At 45.0% G+C, this 21,080-nt stretch overlaps 1 protein-coding gene across 1 annotated transcript in view; it reads right to left on the bottom strand.

Moving 5' to 3' along the window:
• The window catches only part of LOC144499289 (uncharacterized), a 324,178-nt gene that overhangs the window by 20,187 nt on the left and 282,911 nt on the right, over positions 1-21,080 (bottom strand). Inside the window, exon 14 of the mRNA XM_078221404.1 lies at positions 8,688-8,798. Coding sequence (XP_078077530.1) covers positions 8,688-8,798 — 111 coding nt within the window. The remainder of the gene's footprint in view (positions 1-8,687; positions 8,799-21,080) is intronic.

The following is a 21,080-nucleotide window of genomic DNA, read 5'->3' as shown; positions in this document are numbered from 1 at the left end:
GCACTCCCTCGAGAGCAAGAACATCCTTCCTCAGAAAAGAAGACCAGAATTGCACATAATACTCTAGGTGTGGCCTCACCAAGGCCCTGTATAATTGCAACAACACAAGCCTGCTCCTGTACTCAAAACCTCTCGCAATGAAGGCCTTCTTTACCGCCTGCTGCATCTGCATGCTTACCTTCAGCGACTGGTGCACGAGGACACCCAGGTCCCTCTGCACACCCCCCTCTCCCAATTTATATCCATTTAGGTAGTAAGCTGCCTACTTGTTTTTGCTTCCAAAGTGAATAACCTCACATTTATCCAAATTATACTGCATTTGCCATTGATTTCCCACTCACCCAACCTGTCCAGATGGTGCTGAAGGATCTCTGCATCCTCATCACAGTTCACCCTCCCACCCAACTTGGTATCATCTGCAAACTTTGAGATGTTACATTTTGTTCCCTCATCCAAATCATTAATATATATTGTGAATAGCTGGGGTCCCAGCACCGATCCCTGTGGCACCCCACTAGTTACTGCCTGCCAATTTGAAAAGCACCCATTAATCCCTACTCTTTGTTTCCTCTCTGTGAACCAGTTTTCTATCCATCTCAGTACATTTCCCCCAATCCCATGCGCTTTAATCTTGCACAATAATCTCTTATGCGGGACTTTGTCAAACACTTTCTGAAAGTCCAAATATACCATATCGACTGGCTCCCCCTTGTCAACTCTACACCTTCAACAAATTTCAACAGATTTGTCAAGCATTATTTCCCCTTCATAAATCCATGCTGACTCTGTCTGATCCTGCCACTGCTTTCTAAATGCTCCGCAACAAAGTCCTTGAGAATGGATTCGAGAATTTTCTCCACTACCAATGTTAGGTTCAAACATGGACAAAAGAGCTGAACTCCAGAGGTGAAGTGAGAGTGACTGCCTTTGACATCAAGGCATCATTTGACCGAGTGTGACATCAAGGAACCACACTGGGGATCAGGGGGAAATCTCTCTGCTGTTTGGAGTCACAAAGGAAGATGGTCATGGTGATTAATGGTCAATAATCACAACTCCAGGACATCACTGCTGGAGTTCCTCAGGGTGCGTCCTAGGCCCAACCATCTTCAGCTGCTTCATCAATGACCTCCTTCCATCAGGAGGTCCGAAATAGGGATGTTCACCAATGACTGCACAATGCTCTGTATCATTCATGACTCCTCAGATACTAAAGCAGTCCATGTCCAATTGCAGCAACTCCTGGGCAATATCCAGGCTTGGGCTGACAATTAACAAGTAACATTAATGCCGCACAAGTGGCAGGCGATGACCATCTCCAACAAAAGAGGATCTAACCTTTGTCCCTTGACATCCAATGGCATTCCCATCACTGAATCCCCATTATCAACATCCTTGGGGTTACCACTGACCAGAAAATGAACTGGACTAGGCATATATACTGTGGTACGAGAGCAGATTAGGAATCCTGTGATGAGTAACTCACCTCTTGACTCCCCAAAGCCTGTCTACCATCTACAAGGCACAAATCAGGAGTATGATTGAATATTCTCCACTTGCCTGGATGGGTGCAGCTCCAAAAACGCTGAAGAAGCTCGACACCATCCAGGACAAAGCAGCCTGCTTGATTGCTACTCATTCTACAAACAATTGATCCCTCCACCACCGACAATCAGTGGCATCCATGCGTGCCATCTGCAAGAAGCACTGTAGGAACTCACCAAGTTTCCTTTGACAGCACCTTCCAAACCTATAAGCACTACCATCTGGAAGGACAAGAGCAGCAGATACCTGGGGACACCACCACCTGGAGGTTCCCCTCCAAGTCACACACCATCGTGACTTGGAAATATATCACCATTCCTTCACTGCTGCTGGGTCAAAATCCTGGAACTTCCTCCCTAAAAACAGTGTAGGTGCACCTACACCTCAGGGACTGCAGCGTTTAAAGAAGGCAGCTCACCACCACCTTCTCAAGGGCAACTAGGGATGGGCAACAAATGCTGGCCGACCCAGCGACGCTCACATCCCATAAGAATGAGTAAAAAAATAACAAGAGCAATAGCATTCTGACTGAGTTGCCATTTTATTGTGGCTGTAAGTGGAGTATTTGTCCAGGGGAGCATAAAAACACAAGGCTTAAAGCTGTTGTGGTGAGGATCTAGGCAGCAATGAGGACAGACAAGGGCAATAAATTGATGGTGCATGAAAACAAGAATGGATTGGAGAGCAAAATGCAACTCAGGTTCATCTTAAAGCTCACAGCATTGGACATGGTTAGGGATGTTATGAGAATTGGAGAATAATTTTGTTAGAACCTTCAGAGCTAATTTACAGAACCACAGCTTTGAGTTGCCTACGTGTGGCTCCAGAATTAAGTGCAAACACTGAGAGCAGAATAGACATAAAGCACGATTGACTACCTACTAAACAAAATCTGCGAAACGAACAAACAAAATGAATGTTTTCCCCTTTATAGTCTGGATGAATGACTATCTAATGCGATAATTACACTTTTTAAATGTTGAAAATTACATGGAAATGCGGCTGCCAGTGTGAAACTTTTTGGAAAAATGGAGGCAATTTGATGTAATGATCCATTGAAACCACTTGTAGTCAGTGCCAAATATAAAACTGAGAAGCTTTTATGCACACATCAGTATTTTCCACAAAGCATCTGCACATACAGCACAGCCTATGTCATATTCTAGCAGTTAATAAATGCTTGCAGAATGGGATGTAATTATTTTACTCCCTTGAACATTTGTAAAAATTCTGTTGTGGTTCATTACATAGGCTGATTTTGTTTTTAATTGTTTAATCTCTTTCATATCTTATGCTTAAAATGAAACATGAATAGGAATCTAGAGGGATGGAGCTGTCGTCAAATTGCAGCTTGATGGGAGTGGAACCCTCGAAAAGGTCAGTTATCTTTTTTAAGAAGAGTTTAATATCGAGGCGACCTAATCCTATCTGTTCCTGGCTTGAAACATAGAAACATAGAAGATAGGAGCAGGAGGAGGCCATTTGGCCCTTCAAGCCTGTTCTGCTGTTCATCACGATCGTGGCTGATCGTCCAACTCAATAGCCTAATCCTGCTTTCTCCCCATAGCCTTTGATCCCATTTGCCCCAAGTGCGAGATCTAGCCGCTTCTTGAATACATTCAATGTTTTGGCATCAACTACTTCCTGTGGTAATGAATTCCACAGGCTCATCACTCTTCGGGTGAAGAAATGTCTCCTCATCCTCCGCCCTAAATGGTCTACGCTGAATCCTCAGACTGTGACTCCCTGGTTCTGGATTCCCCTACCATTGGGAACATCCTCCCTGCATCTACCTTGTCTCGTCCTTGATACCTCTCTGGATATGCCACAATAGCACGAAGGAAGCAATACTTCTGGAGACTGGAAACATTCGATCACAAAGATGACTCATTTCCCACAATCGTGGCAGCATGGTGGCACAGTGGTTAGCACTGCTGCCTCACAGTGCCAGAGACCCGGGTACGATTCACGGCTTGGGTGACTGTCTGTGCAGAGTTTGTACATTCTCCCTGTGTCAGCATGGGTTTCCTCCGGGTGCTCCGGTTTCCTCCCACAGTCTGAAAGACGTGCTGGTTAGGTGCATTGGCCATGCTAAATTCTCCCTCAGTGTACCCGAACAGGTGCCAGAGTGTGGCGACTAGGGGATTTTCACAGTAACTTCATTGCAGTGTTAATGTAAGCCTACTTGTGACACTAATAAATAAACTCTCAGCTATTGGCCCTCTATGGACATAGCTGTTCCAATTTTGTTGCTCGTGCTCTGAGCCCGACTTGCAGCATTAAGAGGCCAAATTTGGAACGCTAATTTAAAGTTTATTTATTGGTGTCACAAGTACATTTACTTTAACACTGCAATGAAGTTACTGTGAAAATCCCTGAGTCGCCACACTCTGGCGCCTGTTCGGGTACACTGAGGGAGCATTTAGCATGGCCAATGCAGCAAACCAGCATTTCTTTCGGACTGTGGGATTTGATTTGATTTGGTTTATTATTGTCACATTTGTTAACATACACTGAAATGTATTGTTTCTTGTGCGCTATACAGACAAAGCATACCATTCATAGAGAAGGAAACAAGAGAGTACAGAATGTAGTGTTACAGTCATAGCTAGGATGTAGAGAAAGATCAACTTAATGCAAGGTAAATCTTTTCAAAAGTTTGACAGCAGCAGGGAAGAAGCTTTTCTTGAGTCGGTTGGTATGTGACCTCAGACTTTTGTATCTTTTTCCCAATGGAAGAATGTGGGGGAGAAAATGTCCAGGGTGCGTGGGGTCCTTAATTATGCTGGCTGCTTTGTCGAGGCAGAGGGAAGTGTAGACAGAGTCAATGGATGGGAGGCTGGTTTGCGTGATGGATTGGGCTACATTCACGACCTTTTGTAGTTCCTTGTGGTCTTGGGCAGAGCAGGAGCCATAACAAGCTGTGATACAACCAGAAAGAATGCTTTCTATGGTGCATCTGTAAAAGTTGGTGAGAGTCGTAGCTGACATGCCAACTTTTCTTCGTCTTCTGAGAAAGTAGTGGCGTTGGTGGGCTTTCCTAAGAATGGCATCAGCATGCGGAGGGACCAGGACAGGTTGTTGGTGATCTGGACACTTAAAAACTTGAAGCTCTTGACCCTTTCTACTTTGTCTCCATTGATGTAGACAGGGGCATGTTCTCCTTTACGTTTCCTGAAGAAAATGACAATCTCCTTCATTTTGTTGACACTGAGGGAGAGATTATCGTCACCGCACCAATTCACCAGACTCTCTATCTCATTCCTGTACTCTGTCTCGTCATTGTTTGAGATCTGTCCCACTATGGTGGTGTCGTCAGCAAACTTGAAAATTGAATTGGAGGGGAATTGGACCACACAGTCATAGGTGTATAAGGAGTATAGTAGGGAGCTGAGAACACAGCCTTGTGGGGCACCGGTGTTGAGAATGATCGGGGAGGAGGTGTTGCAGCGGCAGGCAAACTGTGGTGGATCCAGGTAGTAGGGGAGGCTGGAATTGATTTGTGCCATGACTAGCCTTTTGAAGCACTTCATAAATGATGAATGTTAGAGCCACCGGCCGATAGTCATTAAGGCACGCTGCTTGGTTTTTCATAGGTACCAGGATAATGGTCATCTTTTTGAAGCAGATTGGAAAGAAATATAGGCAGATAGGAGGAAACCCATGTAGACACGGGGAGAACGTGCAGACTCCGCACAGACAGTGACCCAAGTCCGGAATTGAACCAGAGTGCCTGGTGCTGTGAGGCAGCAGTGCTAACCACTGTGCCACCGTATCACTATACAAGGGGCAACTTTATCAATTATGAATGATTCAATGGATTCTCTCTTGAATTGTATTCGCACTTCAAGGGGGAAGTGATGGCCTAGTGGTAGTATCACTAGGCTATTAATCCAGAAACTCAGCTAATGTTCTGAGGACCCGGGTTCGAAACCTGCCACAGCAGCTGGTGAAGTTTGAAATCAGTTCTGATTGGAAAAACCCACCTGGCTCACTATTGTCCTTTAGAGAGGGAAATCTGCCGTCCTTCCCCACATAAAAGCGACTCCAGACTCACAGCAATGTATCTGACTCTCAACTACCCTCTGAACAAGAACAACGAGGGGTGGGCAATAAATGCTGGCCAGCCAGCGACCTCCATGTCCCATGAATAAATGAGAAAAAAACTCCCTTGCTAAATAGTCCAAGTCTCTGAGGCAAAATCTGCTTTTGTACTAATTTCGACCTTGCATCCTTTCTCCACTATCTACTTATGTGCTACCACTTTATCACATGACACTGACAAGCGCAAGCATACCCAAGCACATTATTTTCCTTTTTTTTAAATGTTAATTACACATGAAGGGACATGAAAAAAGATGCCTGCAAGGGAGATTTCAATCGCTGATTATATTATTCAGGGGTGATTATATTCTGCTTGTTGCTTTGAGGCAAAAGGCATGTCTTTGGCTGACATTTACAAACATAAAGCTGTGGCCTACAGATCACACAATGGAAACTTAGCGGACAGCCTGTCATTTTCATAATTGCTTGGGTAGCTCTTGAATTTTGAGTGATTCAGTTCTCAGTCTGAATGTCTTCCACTGGTCAGGTCCCTTTCCCTTTGACCGGTCAGATGGAAATGATTACCGCTCTCACAAAAAAATGGGCAAAGTAATCAGATCTCTTACAAAACTGAGGCAGTCATGAGAACCAAAGTGACTTATTTTTACAGCAAGTTTCTTGCAAAACATTTCTGATCATGCCTCGAGGATAGATTGCAATGCAATCGAGTCACAGAGGCATTCAGCGCAGGGAAGGCCCACCATGTCTGCATCAACAATAACCACCACTAAAGGCGCGCAAATCCCATTTTCCCACACCTGTATAAAGCCTGCTGTTTATTCAGCAGATAAATAAGTTGGTCACATCTGACATCAGATTACCTGGTGCACCAACCCTCCTCTCTGTCATACACAAGTTCACCGAACATGTTACCCAACTGATCTTCATCATTACTTTTCAACCTTGTAACAGAACCATAGCAGGTTTCAGAATGCAAAGTGAAATGTTTGGTTTTGTGCTTGAATTCAGACATTGTTTTCAAACGTTCAGCTGGGGTTATTCATTTTGGTGCCCACTAAGTGGGCGGCACGGTGGCACAATGGTTAGCACTGCTGCCTCACAACGCCAGGGATCTGGGTTCGATTCCCGGTTTGGGTCACTGTCAGTGCGGAGTTTGCACATTCCCCCCATGTCTGTGTGGGTTTCCTCCGGGTGCTCCGGTTTCCTCCCACAGTCCAAAAGACGTGCGGGTTAGGTGCATTGGCCATGATAAATTCTCCCTCAGTGCACCCAAACAGGCGCCAGAGTGTAGCGACTAGTAGTTGCGACTAATATAGACCCCATTTGGAATATTGTGAGCAGTTTTGGACCCCATATCGAAGGAAGGATGTGCTGGCCATGGAAAGGGTCCAGAGGAGGTTCACAAGAATGATCCTGGAATGAAGAGCTTGTCGTGTGAGGAACGGTTGAGGACTCTGGGTCTGTACTCGTTGGAGTTTAGAAGGATGAGGGGGAATCTTATTGAAGCTAACAGGATACTGCGAGGCCTGGATAGAGTGGATGCTTCCACTAGAAGGGTACAACCTCAGGTCAAACGGACGATCCTTTAAAACAGAGATGAGGAGGAATTTCTTCAGCCAGAGAGTGGTGAATCTGTGGAACTCTTTGCCACAGAAGGCTGTGGAGGCCAGATCATTGAGTGTCTTTAAGGCAGGGCTCTTGACTGATAAGGGGATTAGGGGTTATGGGGAAAAGGCAGGAGAAAATGGGGATGAGAAAAAAAAATCAGCCTTGATTGAAGGCGGAGCAAACTCGTTGGGCCAAATGGCCTGATTCTGCTCCTATGTCTTATGGTCTTATAGACTAGGGGATTTTCACAGTAACTTCATTGCAGTGTTAATGCAAACCGACTTGTGACATTAATAAATACTTACTTAGACGCAACTTTTCCTAGAACTCCCTCCCTCACAACACAGTGGGAATACCTCAGGGACTGCAACATTTCAAGAAGGCAACTCACCACCACCTTCTCAAGGGCAACGAGGGATGGGCAATGAATGCTGGCCTAGCCAGCGACGCTCGTGTCTCATGAAATGAATAACCAAGAGAAAGAGTAAAAAATCAGGAACTGCTAAGTAAAGAAATAGAACACCTTAACTACTGGGTACCAATCTAGGTAGAATATTTATAAATTTCAGAAAAGATATTTGGCTATCATCTTTATTACCCTCAAATGTGAAATTTGATTTATTTATTTACTAGTGTCACAAGTAGATTTATATTAATACTGCAATGGAGTCACTGTGAAAATCCCTAGTCACCACACTCCAGTGCCTGTTCGGGTACACTGAAGGAAAAGTTAGAATGGCCAATGCACCTAACCAGCATGTTTTTCGGACTGTGGGGGGAAACCGGTAGCACCCGGAAGAAACCCACGCAGACACGGGGAGAATGTGCAGACTCCGCACAGACAGTGACACAAACCGGGAATTAAACACGGTCCCTGGCGCTGTGTGGCAGCAGTACTGATCACTGTGCCACCGTGCTGCTTACACTGTGCCACCTGCTGCCCTTTGTCTGAGGTTGTCAATCTGCAGCCAGCAACCACTAATTCATCTAATTTCATTTCTGCTTCACTTTTAATTTTTGACTCGGCAAGGGCTCTCACACCCTCACAAGGCGAAGGCAATTGTTCTAATAATAATTATAGATCTTTACTAGGATCCAAGTTGAAAGCAACATTTTTTTGCGAGTGGGAATTTGAGTTTGAAGGTTATGCAAAGGTCTTAGGAAGCAGACCTTTAGGCTTGGTACAGATTCAGAAAAATGCTACAACTACAACATTCGCTTGCTCTCTCCAAAGCTGATATACGATGACCTGACACAGCCCAATCCCCAAACCACAATTCTGCCTGAACAGAATATGCATTTGGATAGGTCACTCTATGCTGGGATGCAAGCAAATAAAACTGCATCGCTATTCCCTCATTTTCCTCCTCACTGAATGATTAAAGCATCGGAATCCATGAAAATAGTCATCTGTTAAATTACGTTGCCAATCTCAAATTGACATTTAATCCCAGTCATGTTGAACTTACATTGTGAGAGCTGCAATCCATTAAATCTCGATCATTGGTCTTCGTGGCCTCATTAAGGGACACCCCTTTCCTTGACAAGCTGAGATTTTCAGTCTGGGGGATATCCAGGAGCTGAAAGAGATGGTGTGAAAAAAAAATCCAACAATAGTCAGAATATTTTTCAATGACACAGACCTGCCTGAACACTTGTGGAAAAAGAAAAAACTGGAATAAGCTCTACAGAGGACAGGACATCATTTTATTTATTATTCTCAGGTATTAGCACATTTTTCACATGTCAACAAATATAATTAGGTGCCTTACTGCTAAGATATCAGCAAAGCAAAACCCTGTTTTGGACCAATAAAATAAACAACAACCAACGGAAAAGGTAACTTGACAATCATAGAATCCCTCCAGTGCAGGAGAAGGCCATTCAGCCCACTGAGCCTGTACCGACAACAATCCCACCCAGACCCTATCCCCATAACCCCTCCTGTATTTACCCTGCTAATCTACCTGACACTAAGGGGCAATTTAACAAGGCCAATGCCCTAACCCGCACATCTTTGGGGTGTGGCAGGAAACCGGAGCACCCGGAGGAAACCCACGCAGGCACAGGGGGGACATGCAAACTCCACACAGACACCCAAGGCCACAATTGAACCCAGGTCCCTGGCGCTGTGAGGCAGCAGTGCTAACCACTGTGCCACCATGCCGACAAGATTGATTCATTCTTCTGAAAGTCACGGAGGTGAAACTAGCATTTTGTTTGAGATCTGGAGGAAATCCGAGTAGACGTTGTAACTAATGCATTGCAAACCATGAAATATTCATTTCCAAATCGTGACATCTGACCAGGTTATATCATTTTGTGTCACACAATATCCCTGAGTAGATCACAACTTCTTTAATAAAATGCTGAGCGGTGTTTAAAACAGATTCTATACTAAGAGACTGGGGCTGTGACAAAAAAAAAACTTTCTTTTACAAAAGAAAGTTGCAGTCTTCCTTTCTGCTGACCTGAGTAATGTGCAGGGAAACATAATCAAATATCAAAGGCGCAAAATGTATTCCTCCTATTATCACCCCGACAGTTGAGCTCCACAATACAAATAAGCCTATCTACCCTCAGACGTCCCCAGAGATAAAATAACCAACAGCAGGCAATACTTCTTTTGTAAGAACATAGAACATAGAACATTACAGCGCAGAACAGGCCCTTCGGCCCACGATGTTGCACCGACCAGTTAAAAAAAAACTGTGACCCTCCAACCTAAACCAATTTCTTTTCGTCCATGAACCTATCTACGGATCTCTTAAACGCCCCCAAACTAGGCGCATTTACTACTGATGCTGGCAGGGCATTCCAATCCCTCACCACCCTCTGGGTAAAGAACCTACCCCTGACATCGGTTCTATAACTACCCCCCCTCAATTTAAAGCCATGCCCCCTCGTGCTGGATTTCTCCATCAGAGGAAAAAGGCTATCACTATCCACCCTATCTAAACCTCTAATCATCTTATATGTTTCAATAAGATCCCCTCTTAGCCGCCGCCTTTCCAGCGAAAACAATCCCAAATCCCTCAGCCTCTCCTCATAGGATCTCCCCTCCATACCAGGCAACATCCTGGTAAACCTCCTCTGCACCCTCTCCAAAGCCTCCACATCCTTCCTGTAATGTGGGGACCAGAACTGCACACAGTACTCCAAGTGCGGCCGCACCAGAGTTGTGTACAGTTGCAACATAACGCTACGACTCCTAAATTCAATCCCCCTACCAATAAACGCCAAGACACCATATGCCTTCTTAACAACCTTATCTACTTGATTCCCAACTTTCAGGGATCTATGCACACATACACCTAGATCCCTCTGCTCCTCCACACTATTCAAAGTCCTCCCGTTAGCCCTATACTCAACACATCTGTTATTCCTACCAAAGTGAATTACCTCACACTTCTCCGCATTAAACTCCATCCGCCACCTCTCGGCCCAACTTTGCAACCTGTCTAAGTCTTCCTGCAAACTACGACACCCTTCCTCACTGTCTACCACACCACCGACTTTGGTGTCATCAGCAAATTTGCTAATCCACCCAACTATACCCTCATCCAGATCATTAATAAATATTACAAACAGCAGTGGCCCCAAAACAGATCCCTGAGGTACACCACTTGTAACCGCACTCCATGATGAATATTTACTATCAACCACCACCCTCTGTTTCCTATCCGCTAGCCAATTCCTGATCCAATTTCCTAGATCACCCCCAATCCCATACATCTGCATTTTCTGCAGAAGCCTACCATGATGAACCTTATCAAACGCCTTACTAAAATCCATATATACCACGTCCACTGCCTTGCCCCCATCCACCTCCTTGGTCACTTTCTCAAAAAACTCAATAAGGTTAGTAAGGCACGACCTACCTGCCACAAAACCATGCTGACTATCACCTATCAATTCATTACTCTCCAAATAACTATAAATCCTATCCCTTATAATTTTTTCCAACATCTTGCCGACAACAGAAGTGAGACTCACACAACAGAAAGTGTTGTCAGGAACACATCAGCAAATATTCATTCATATAATAGAGAATTGTGTTGAGTTTGCACAGATGATTATGCGGATTTTGATTAAAAACTAGATTAAATTAATTTCAGCTTAATGCACTCTGAAATTATGCACTTGGCTTAACTGGTGCCTGCGAGGAATGCAATGTTTTAAATTAATGTGTATTGCTTCCGGTGACATGGGGTACTAACATCTTTGGGTGCAGTTGGTTTTAATTGCTGCCCGAACAACGTTTGAGACAAGGTGCTGTTTCTCACTAATCATTCCTTTCATGCTCATCTAACCTGTTTTGGTGAAGCTTGGTTGAAGGAGTACATGGGAGAGGAATTCATTCATGTACCGCTTTTTTAGTGACCCTACATGGAGATACGACATAGAGCATAGAATAGCACAGCACAGGAACAGGCCCTTCGGCCCACAATGTTTTGATTTGATTTGGTTAGATTTATTATTTTCACATGTATTAGTATACAGTGAAAAGTAATGTTTCTTGCACGCTATACAAAGCATATCGTTCATAGAGAAGGAAAGGAGAGAGTGCAGAATGCAGTGTTACAGTCATAGCTAGGGTGTAGAGAAAGATCAAATTAATGCAAGGTAGGTCCATTCAGAAGTCTGACAGCAGCAGGGAAGAAGCTGTTCTTGAGTTGGTTGGTACATGTCCTCAGACTTTTGTATCTTTTTCCCGAAGGAAGAAGGTGGAAGAGAGAATGTCCGGGGTGCGTGGGGTCCTTAATTATGCTGGCTGCTTTGCCGAGGCAGCGGGAAGTGTAGACAGAGTCAATGGATGGGAGGCTGGTTTGCGTGATGGACTGGGCTACATTCACGACCTTTTGTAGTTCCTTGTGGTCTTGGGCAGAGCAGGAGCCATACCAAGCTGTGATACAACCAGAAAGAATGCTTTCTATGGTGCATCTGTAAAAGTTGTGCCAAGCATGATGCCAAATTAAACTAATCCCTTCTGCCTGTCCTTGGTCCATATCCCTCTGTTCCTTGCACATTCATGTGCTTATCTAGGATGTGGAGATGCCGGTGCTGGACTGGGGTAGACAAGATGAGAGGTCACACCGCACCAGGCCATAGTCCAACAGGTTTATTTAAAATCACTGTACTTATCTGTTGACATTCTTGACTACCTGTGAGTGTCAGACTATCATCGCTCCGCCTGTATACTCTGTGCCTGCGCGCCTCTCTCCACTTCACCTGATGAAGGAGCAGCGCTCCGAAAGCTTGTGATTTCAAATAAACCTGTTGGACTATAACCTGGTGTCGTATGACCTCTCATCACGTGCTTATCTAAAAGCTCCTTAAACACCCCTATCATATCTGCCTCCTCCACCACCCCGGCAACGTGTTCTAGACACCTACCACTTTCTATACAAAAATCTTGCCCCTCACGCCACCGTAAAAACTTACCCCTCACATCAGATGTTGGTTCCTAGGGAAGACTGCACCACACACTATTACCTGCACTGCCCATGCTGTGTTCTTCAATGATATCAACAGTGGGTAGCAGTCTTCCCCTGGGGGAATCAACGTAGCAATGGGAAGAGGATTAATTTCTCCCCCTACCGTGTTTTACCAGCATATGTACTTTGTCAAGACTGCCGACAGATGTACAATCACAGAGTATCTACCCCAGAAGGAAACTATTTTGTCCAACAAGTCCGCAAAAGCTTGAAGGCTCCTGTGTCAAAAGGATTTCATCCCCAGACAAAGAAGTGAAAGAGGAAATTAACAAGTGGCTTCTTGATATTAATGAGTTTCCATGGAAACGGCAGCATTGGAAGACAGCAAATGCGATTCTAATGTTGCTAACTCCACACATTATGCCTTGGAGAGATTTAAAAGCATGAGAGGATGACGGCAGGCCTTCGGGAGGCAAGTCACGGAGATCGATTCTGAGCGCACCTTATTTTTGCTGGGGAAAGATAGACAGAGGCAGGACTTAATTCAGAATAATGAAGGTTATAAATTAGGCTGAGACCAGTTGAGTTTGTTAGCTTGGACAAGGAGCACAATATTTGTGGAGACAATTACAACAGCCAACAGGCGTTGGCCTCGGTTAGAAATTGATCCTTTCTCCTCTGAAAGATATAATATGAATGAAGTAGAATACCTGAAAAGTTCAGAATTCTGAGTCAGTTTAAAACATGGGACTGCATAGAAATCATAGAAACCCTACAGTACAGAAAGAGGCCATTTGACCCATCGAGTCTGCACCGACCACAATCCCACCCAGGCCCTACCCCCATATCCCTACATATTTACCCACTAATCCCTCTAACCTACACATCTCAGGACACGAAGGGCAATTTTTAGCATGGCCAATCAACCTAACCCGCACATCTTTGGACTGTGGGAGGAAACCGGAGCACCCGGAGGAAACCCACGCAGACACGAGGAGAATGTGCAAACTCCACACAGACAGTGACCCAAGCCGGGAATCGAACCCAGGTCCCTGGAGCTGTGAAGCAGCAGTGCTAACCACTGTGCTACCGTGCCGCTGAGATCGCATAGATTGCTGAGAAGGCAGACTGAAAGTCACCAAAATATTAATAGATCTGTTTCGCATGGAGATTGAGCAGAGGGTGTGGGGGTCTTTACTTGGGGGAGGAACCAATAATTGAGTGGCATGCATGATTGTGAAATTTTGATGAGTTAAGTTGCTTAACTTATCCACTTCCTTCTCTAAAAGCACCACTAGCAAGCTCACTCATAGTCTTCTACTGAGATGTGTTAGTGCTTTCAAGAAATCGACAAGTGGTTGAAAAAAGACATTTTGTCGAAGCTTTGCATCCTGCACTCATCAGGATAATTGCAAGAATATCAATGTCAGGGAAAAGAAAAACTTCATACATTATGAGCACAGATAGAACACACTTCTCGTGCGATGCAAGTTTTTCTTTTCCCTGACACTGGCATTCTTGCGAATGTCCTGATGAGTGCAAGATAAAAAGCTTCGACAAAATGACTTTTTTCAACTACTTGTAGATTTCTTGAAAGCACTAACGCATTTCGGTCCTGATGAGTACAAGATGGAAAACTTCAACAAAATGGGCAGGGTTTTCCGGCCACGCTCGCCACAAAAACGGGTAAATCCTGCTCCAGGTCAACAGACCTTCGCATGGTCCCCCCGCCCCTCCCCCACCCCCCCACCCACTGACCCGCTACGATTCCCATGGTGGGCGAGACAGGAAAATTCTAGTGGATGTCTTTTTTCATGAATACTCAAGTTCTCAGTCCAAAGATGTGCAGGTTAGGTTGATTGGCCGTGCTAAAATTGCCCCTTAGTGTCTTGAGATGGGTAGGTTAGAGGGATTAGCGGGTAAATATGTAGGGATATGGGGGTAGGGCCTGGGTGGGATTGTGGTCGGTGCAGACTCGATGGGCCGAATGGCCTCTTTCTACACTGTCGGGTTTCTATGATTTCTATGATTTTTATATTACCAAACAACTAAATCTATAAATCATGCCTTTTTTGTGCTGGTTACCCAGGGGCCGTGCCAACTGTATGATAGAATGGAACTAAATGCTTGAAGTTTCAATTCCAAATGCAATGGTGGCTTAGGGAAAATATTTAATCCATAAAAATTGATCATTTTTTTAAAGAAGCCTCCCATATCCTCCTCTGCACTGTAAATTTGAGCTCATCCAAAATTCTGGTGCCCAAGTCCTAACTTGCACCAAGTACCGTTTACATTGGCTCCTGGCTAAGTCAGGCCTTGATTTTATAACATTCATCCTTGACCTTAAGTCCCTCCATGGCCTCACCGCTCTCTATCTCTGCTTTTCTTTCAAGATATCTGTGCCTGCTAATTCTAGCCTCTTGAACATAAGAACATAAGAACTAGGAGCAGGAGTAGGCCATCTGACCCCTCGTGCTTGCTCCGCCATTCAATAAGATCATGGCTGATCTTTTCGTGGACTCAGCTCCGCTTACCCGCCCGCTCACCGTAATCCTTAATTCCTTTACTGTTCAAAGATCTATCTATCCTTGCCTTAAAAACATTCAATGAGGTAGCCTCAACTGCTCCACTAGGCAGGGAATTCCACAGATTCACAACCCTTTGTGTGAAGAAGTTCCTCCTCAACTCAGTCCTAAATTTGCTTCCCCTTATTTTGAGGCTATGCTCCCGAGTTCTAGTTTCACCCGCCAGTGGAAACAACTTCCCTGCTTCTATCTTATCTAGTCCCTTCATAATCTTATATGTTTCTATAAGATCTCCCCTCATTCCTCTTAATTCCAATGAGTATAGCCCCAGTCTACTAAGCCTGTCCTCATAAGCCAACCCTCTCAACTCTGGAATCAACCGAGTGAATCTCCTCTGCACCCCCTCCAGTGCCAGTATATCCTTTTTCAAGTAAGGAGAGCAAAACTGTACACAGTACTCCAGGTGTGGCCTCACCAGCACCTTATACAGCTGCAACATAACCGCACTGTTTTTAAACTCCACCCCTCTAGCAATAAAGGACAAAATTCCATTCACCTTCTTAATTACCTGCTGGACCTGCAAACCAACTTTTTGTGATTCATGCACAAGGACACCCAGGTCCCTCTGCACAAATTTAATTCATGCAGCGATGGCGGCCACACCTTCAGTTATCAAAGCCCTTAGGTCTGGGATGCACTCCTTAAACCTGGCCTGAGATGCTCCTTCAAACCCATCTCTGACTAAACTTGAAATAAAGGCCCTAATATCAACTTACGCTCTTGGTTATGCTCTTGTGAGAATGTTTTAATTTGATAAAGGTGCTGGATAAATGCAAGTTGTTGTTGTGGCAAGTTAAAAAAAGAAATCTCAACTTTAAAATACGCTTTTGGTAGCATGTGGAGTTTCATGGAATCCGTACAGCGCAGAAGGAGGTCAGTCGGTCCATCAAGTCTGCACCGACTCTCCAACAGAGCATCCCACCTAATGATTTATCCCCGCAACCCCACTATTTACTCTGCTAATCCCCCTGACCCACACATCTTGGGACACTAAGGGGCAATTTATCATGGTCAATCCATCTAACTCTCACATCTTTGTACTGTGGGAGGAAAGCGGAGCACCCGGAGGAAACCCACGCAGAACTGGGGAGAACATGCACACAGTCAGTCACCCAAGAATCATAGGATCCCTCCAGGCCGGGAATTGAACCTGGGTCCCTGACGGTGTGAGGCAACAGCGCTAGTCACTGTGCCACCATGTCGCCACTGTTTTTGCATTTGACAAACTGAGAATTGTTTTTCCAATTTATCATAATGGCTGGAAAACTGTGGGCTTGCAAGAACAGCAGAGAAAAAATAAAGCACAGTGCAAATCTCTAATCGTTTGATGATGTTTTTAATTATGTCATATGATTTCTCTGAGTGTATGGATGTGTCTGAGATCTTTATCAAAGAATAATCAAAGGTTTATGGTGACAGAAATGCGACCGCACTGATTTTGAGATAATGGAATGAGGCCAAGAGATATGATTTGCAGGTCTACTCTGTTAACTGTCTCATTTTGATGTAGTAAATCGCTTGCCAAGATATTATTCAACACTCCATTTACCTTATGATGATCTTTAGTATCAACAAGATGATATACAAGTTTCCAGAGGAATGCACACAGTACAAAGCAATGAGATGTTTTCTCCCTCGATATTCGCAGGCAGGATGCTGCTGGCAAAGGTAAACCAAAGGTAAAGGTGGGCGGCACAGTGGCACAGTGGTTAGCACTGCTGCCTCACAGCTCCAGGGACCTGGCTTCGATTCCCGGCTTGGGTCACTGTCTGTGTGGAGTTTGCACGTTCTCCCCGTGTCCGCGTGGGTTTCCTCCGGGTGCTCCGGTTTCATCCCACAGTTGAAAGATGTACGGGTTAGGCGAATTGGCCACGCTAAATTGCCCCTTAGTGTCCTGGGATGCATAGGTTATAAGGATGAGTGGGATAAATATGTGGGGTTATGGGGATAGGGTCTAGGTGAGATTGTTGTTGGTGCAGACTCGATGGGCCGAATGGCCTCCTTCTGCACTGTAGGATTCTATGAAATGGTCACTTTTGTCAGCACAAACATCCATTAGGCCTTTCTAAGCCATGACCAGCTGAATATTGAGCTCAGGTACCTGGCTCATAGCATCTCATCGCAGAATCGCAGAATGGTTACAACAGAGATGGTGACCTTTTGGCCCATTGTGTCTGTGCCGATTCTCTGCAAGGCCGCCTCAGCCAGTCCCACTCCCCTATCTTTTCCCTGTTACTCTCCAAATCTTCTTTCTTCAGATAATCATTCAATTCCCTTTTGAAAGCAATGATTGAATCTGTCTCCTTTCGGCAATGGCATGGTAGCATTATTGCTAGATAAGAACATAAGAACATAAGAAATAGGAGCAGGAGTAGGCCATTTAGCCCCTTGAGCCTGCCCCGCCATTCAATAAGATCATGGTTGATCTGAAGTGGATCAGTTCCACTTACCCGCCTGATCCCCATAACCCCTAATTCCCTTACCAATCAGGAATCCATCTATCCGTGATTTAAACATATTCAACGAGGTAGCCTCCACCACTTCAGTGGGCAGAGAATTCCAGAGATTCACCACCCTCTGAGAGAAAAAGTTCCTTCTCAACTCTGTCCTAAACTGACCCTGCTTTATTTTGAGGCTGTGCCCTCTAGTTCTAGCTTCTTTTCTAAGTGGAAAGAATCTCTCCACCTCTACCCTATCCAGCCCCTTCATTATCTTATAGGGTCTCTATAAGATCCCCCCTCAGCCTTCTAAATTCCAATGAGTACAAACCCAATCTGCTCAGTCTCTCCTCATAATCAACACCCCTCATCTCCGGTATCAACCTGGTTAATCTAGAAACTCAGCGAATGATCTGGGGACCCCGGTTCGAATCCGCCACGGCAGATGGTGGAATTTGAATCCCATAAAAAATATCTGGAATTAAGAATCTACTGATGACCATGAAAACATTGCTGATTGTCGGAAAAACCCATCTGGTTTACTAATGTCCTTTAGGGAAGGAAATCTGCCATCCTTACCTAGTCTGGCCTATATGTGACTCCAGAGCCACAGCAATGTGGTTGACTCTCAACTACCCTCTGAACAAGGGCAACTAGGGATGGGCAGTAAATGCTGATGTGGAGCTGCCGGCGTTGGACTGGGGTAAACACAGTAAGAAGACTCACAACACCAGGTTAAAGTTCAACAGGTTTATTTGGTAGCAAAAGCCACTAGCTTTCGGAGCACTTTCTGCTCCTTCATCAGGTGAGTGGGAGTTCTGTTCACAAACAGAAAGCACCACTCGCTGTGCAAACACATTGTTCCTCAAGTCATCTCTGTCTCTTTTGGTGATCACTTTAAGTCAGCGTCCTCTGACGCTTCCAACAATAGGAATGATTTTTCCCTGTCTACTTTGTCGGAGGCTTCTCATGATTTTGAACATCTCTATCAAATCTCCTTCGCCGGGGAAAAACCCCAGCTTCGCCAGTCTGTACATGGAACTGAAATCCCCCCATTCATAGGACCTTTGCTGTTAATCTTTTCTGCGCCCTTTCCTTCCTTTGAGAAGAAATAGGTAAATTCTGAGACTCTCAAGTTGGAAGGGGAGAGTGCAGGATCACAACGTTGGGATAAAGGATCAGCCCATGATCCATATTTGTTGTATATTGCACTAGTTGGGTAAAAGGGACGTGAAGTGATGGCACGTGAGGTTGGGTGAAAACAACAAAGCAGGTTTATGGATTAGTTGTTGACTCAACAGAGGCTCGATCTAGACGAGGAGACAGCCCGTGAAGCAGCCAATGATGTCACAAACTATACACGTGACTAGACTCTTAAAGTGACAGTGCAACAGCCCCAAATATATAACAGATTAAATGACAAGCCCCCGTGAAGGGCCAATGACATATCGCTGAGTTGTGCGTCACATTGAGATTATGAAAAACTCTCGAAAAATACAAGTCCTCTGCTTTCCAATCAAAGGATAGTATGCAACATAGCGCTAGACAGATCTGACAATTTGTAAACTGCATTTAAGTAGTTCTCTGTTTTTCGCTGTTCTTGGCTGACAAATTAAAATGCGTTCAGGCAAACAGATTACTTACGGGGTGGCACGGTGGCGCAGTGGTTGGCACTGCTGCCTCACAGTGCCAGGGGCCCGGGTTCAATTCCAGCCTTGGGTCACTGTCTGTGCAGAGTCTGCACGTTCTCCCAGTGTCTGTGTGTGTTTCCTCCGGGTGCTCCGGTTGCCTCCCTCAGTCCAAAGATGTGTGGGTTGAGTTGATTGGCCGTGCTAAATTGACCCTAGTGTCAGGGGATTAGCAGGATAAATATGTAGGGTTATGGGAATAGTATCTGCGTAGGATTGTGGCTGGTGCAGACTCGATGGGCCAAATGGCCTCCTTCTGCACTGTATCGATTCTATGGATTCTACTAAGATTTGTGGGACTCTACTGGAACTGGGCGGCATGCTTGCTAAAACACCTCAGAATCACATTCACTCGAGTGTGCATTCTCCTTGCATTCCTTGATTCTTCTTCAAGATATGTTCAGATCTCTTTCTGGATCAAAGCTCTTTCCCTTGCCTAGGCACAGTCTTGAAGCAATTCCATCAAATTGGGCCACACAATTTCACCAATGACACCTTGCATGTGGAGCACCTTTAATGCATTCAAATGTCCCAGGTGCTATACAGCAGTGTCATCAAACAGAATCTGACACCGGGACACAAGGAGAAGTCCACAGATGTTCAGAGTAGGTGGATAGGTCATGGTAAATTGCCCTGTAGTGTCCTAGATGTGTAGGTTAGGTGGATTAGTGGGGTAAATATATGGGGTTACATTGATGGTAAAATGCTCTCTCTGCCAGAGAGTCAGTGCAGACCTAATGGGCTGAATGGCCTCCTGTTGCACAGTAAGGATCCTCAGAGATATTAGGATAGGTCACAGAACACCTGTTCAAAGAGCTAGATCTTAAGCCATTCCTTTGCTGTCGCTGGGTTTAAAATCCCGGAACTCCTCCCTAACAGCAACCGAGGGTGTACCTACACAACATGGACTGCAATGATTCAAGAAGGTGGCTCACCACCATCTTCTCAAGAGTAGTTCAGGATGGGTAATAAATGTTGGCCTCGCCAGCGATGCCCACATCCTGTGAATGAATGAAAAGAAGTATGGTGAGGTAGGAGGTAGAGAAATTTAAGAAGGGAATTCTGAATTCCCGACCCTAAGATCTAGGCAGCTGAAAGAAAGATCACCGAGGGTGGACTGATTAAAATATGGGATGCCAAAGGGCAAGGACCAAGAGGTCAAAATTGGAAGAAGATGTTAATTTTGTGGGTTGAAGAGGTGGAGGAGGTTACGGAGATGGGGAAGATGAGGACATGGATGGATTGGAAAATGAAGATGAGAATTTTAAAATTGAAGTATTGGTGGACCAGGTGCTAGTAAAGGTCAGTGAGCACAGCGCTGATGTGGGGGGAACAGGTTTGGTACAAGTCAGAAAATGGGCAGTGTAGTCGATTTGATTAGATTTGAACACAGAAAATTACACCACAGGAACAGGCCCTTCGGCTCTCTACACCTGCATCGACCATGCTGCCCGACTGAACTAAAGCCCCCTCACCCTTCCAGGGACCATATCCCTCTGTTCCCATCCTATTCATGTATTTGTCAAGATGCCCCTTAAAACACACTATCGTATCTGCTTCTACTACCTCCCCCGGCAGCCACCACCCTCTGTGTAAAAAACTTGCCTCGTACATCTCCTTTAAATTGACTCTAGTGTCAGGGGATTAGCGGGATAAATACTTGTCCCTCGCACCTTAAACCTATACCCCCTAGTAATTGACTCTTCCACCCTG

This window comes from Mustelus asterias, chromosome 9 (assembly GCF_964213995.1).
Source record: "Mustelus asterias chromosome 9, sMusAst1.hap1.1, whole genome shotgun sequence".
NCBI lineage: Eukaryota > Metazoa > Chordata > Chondrichthyes > Carcharhiniformes > Triakidae > Mustelus > Mustelus asterias.
The sequence above is the reverse complement of the archived record's forward strand: the minus strand, read 5'-3'. Positions and strand labels throughout refer to the sequence as shown.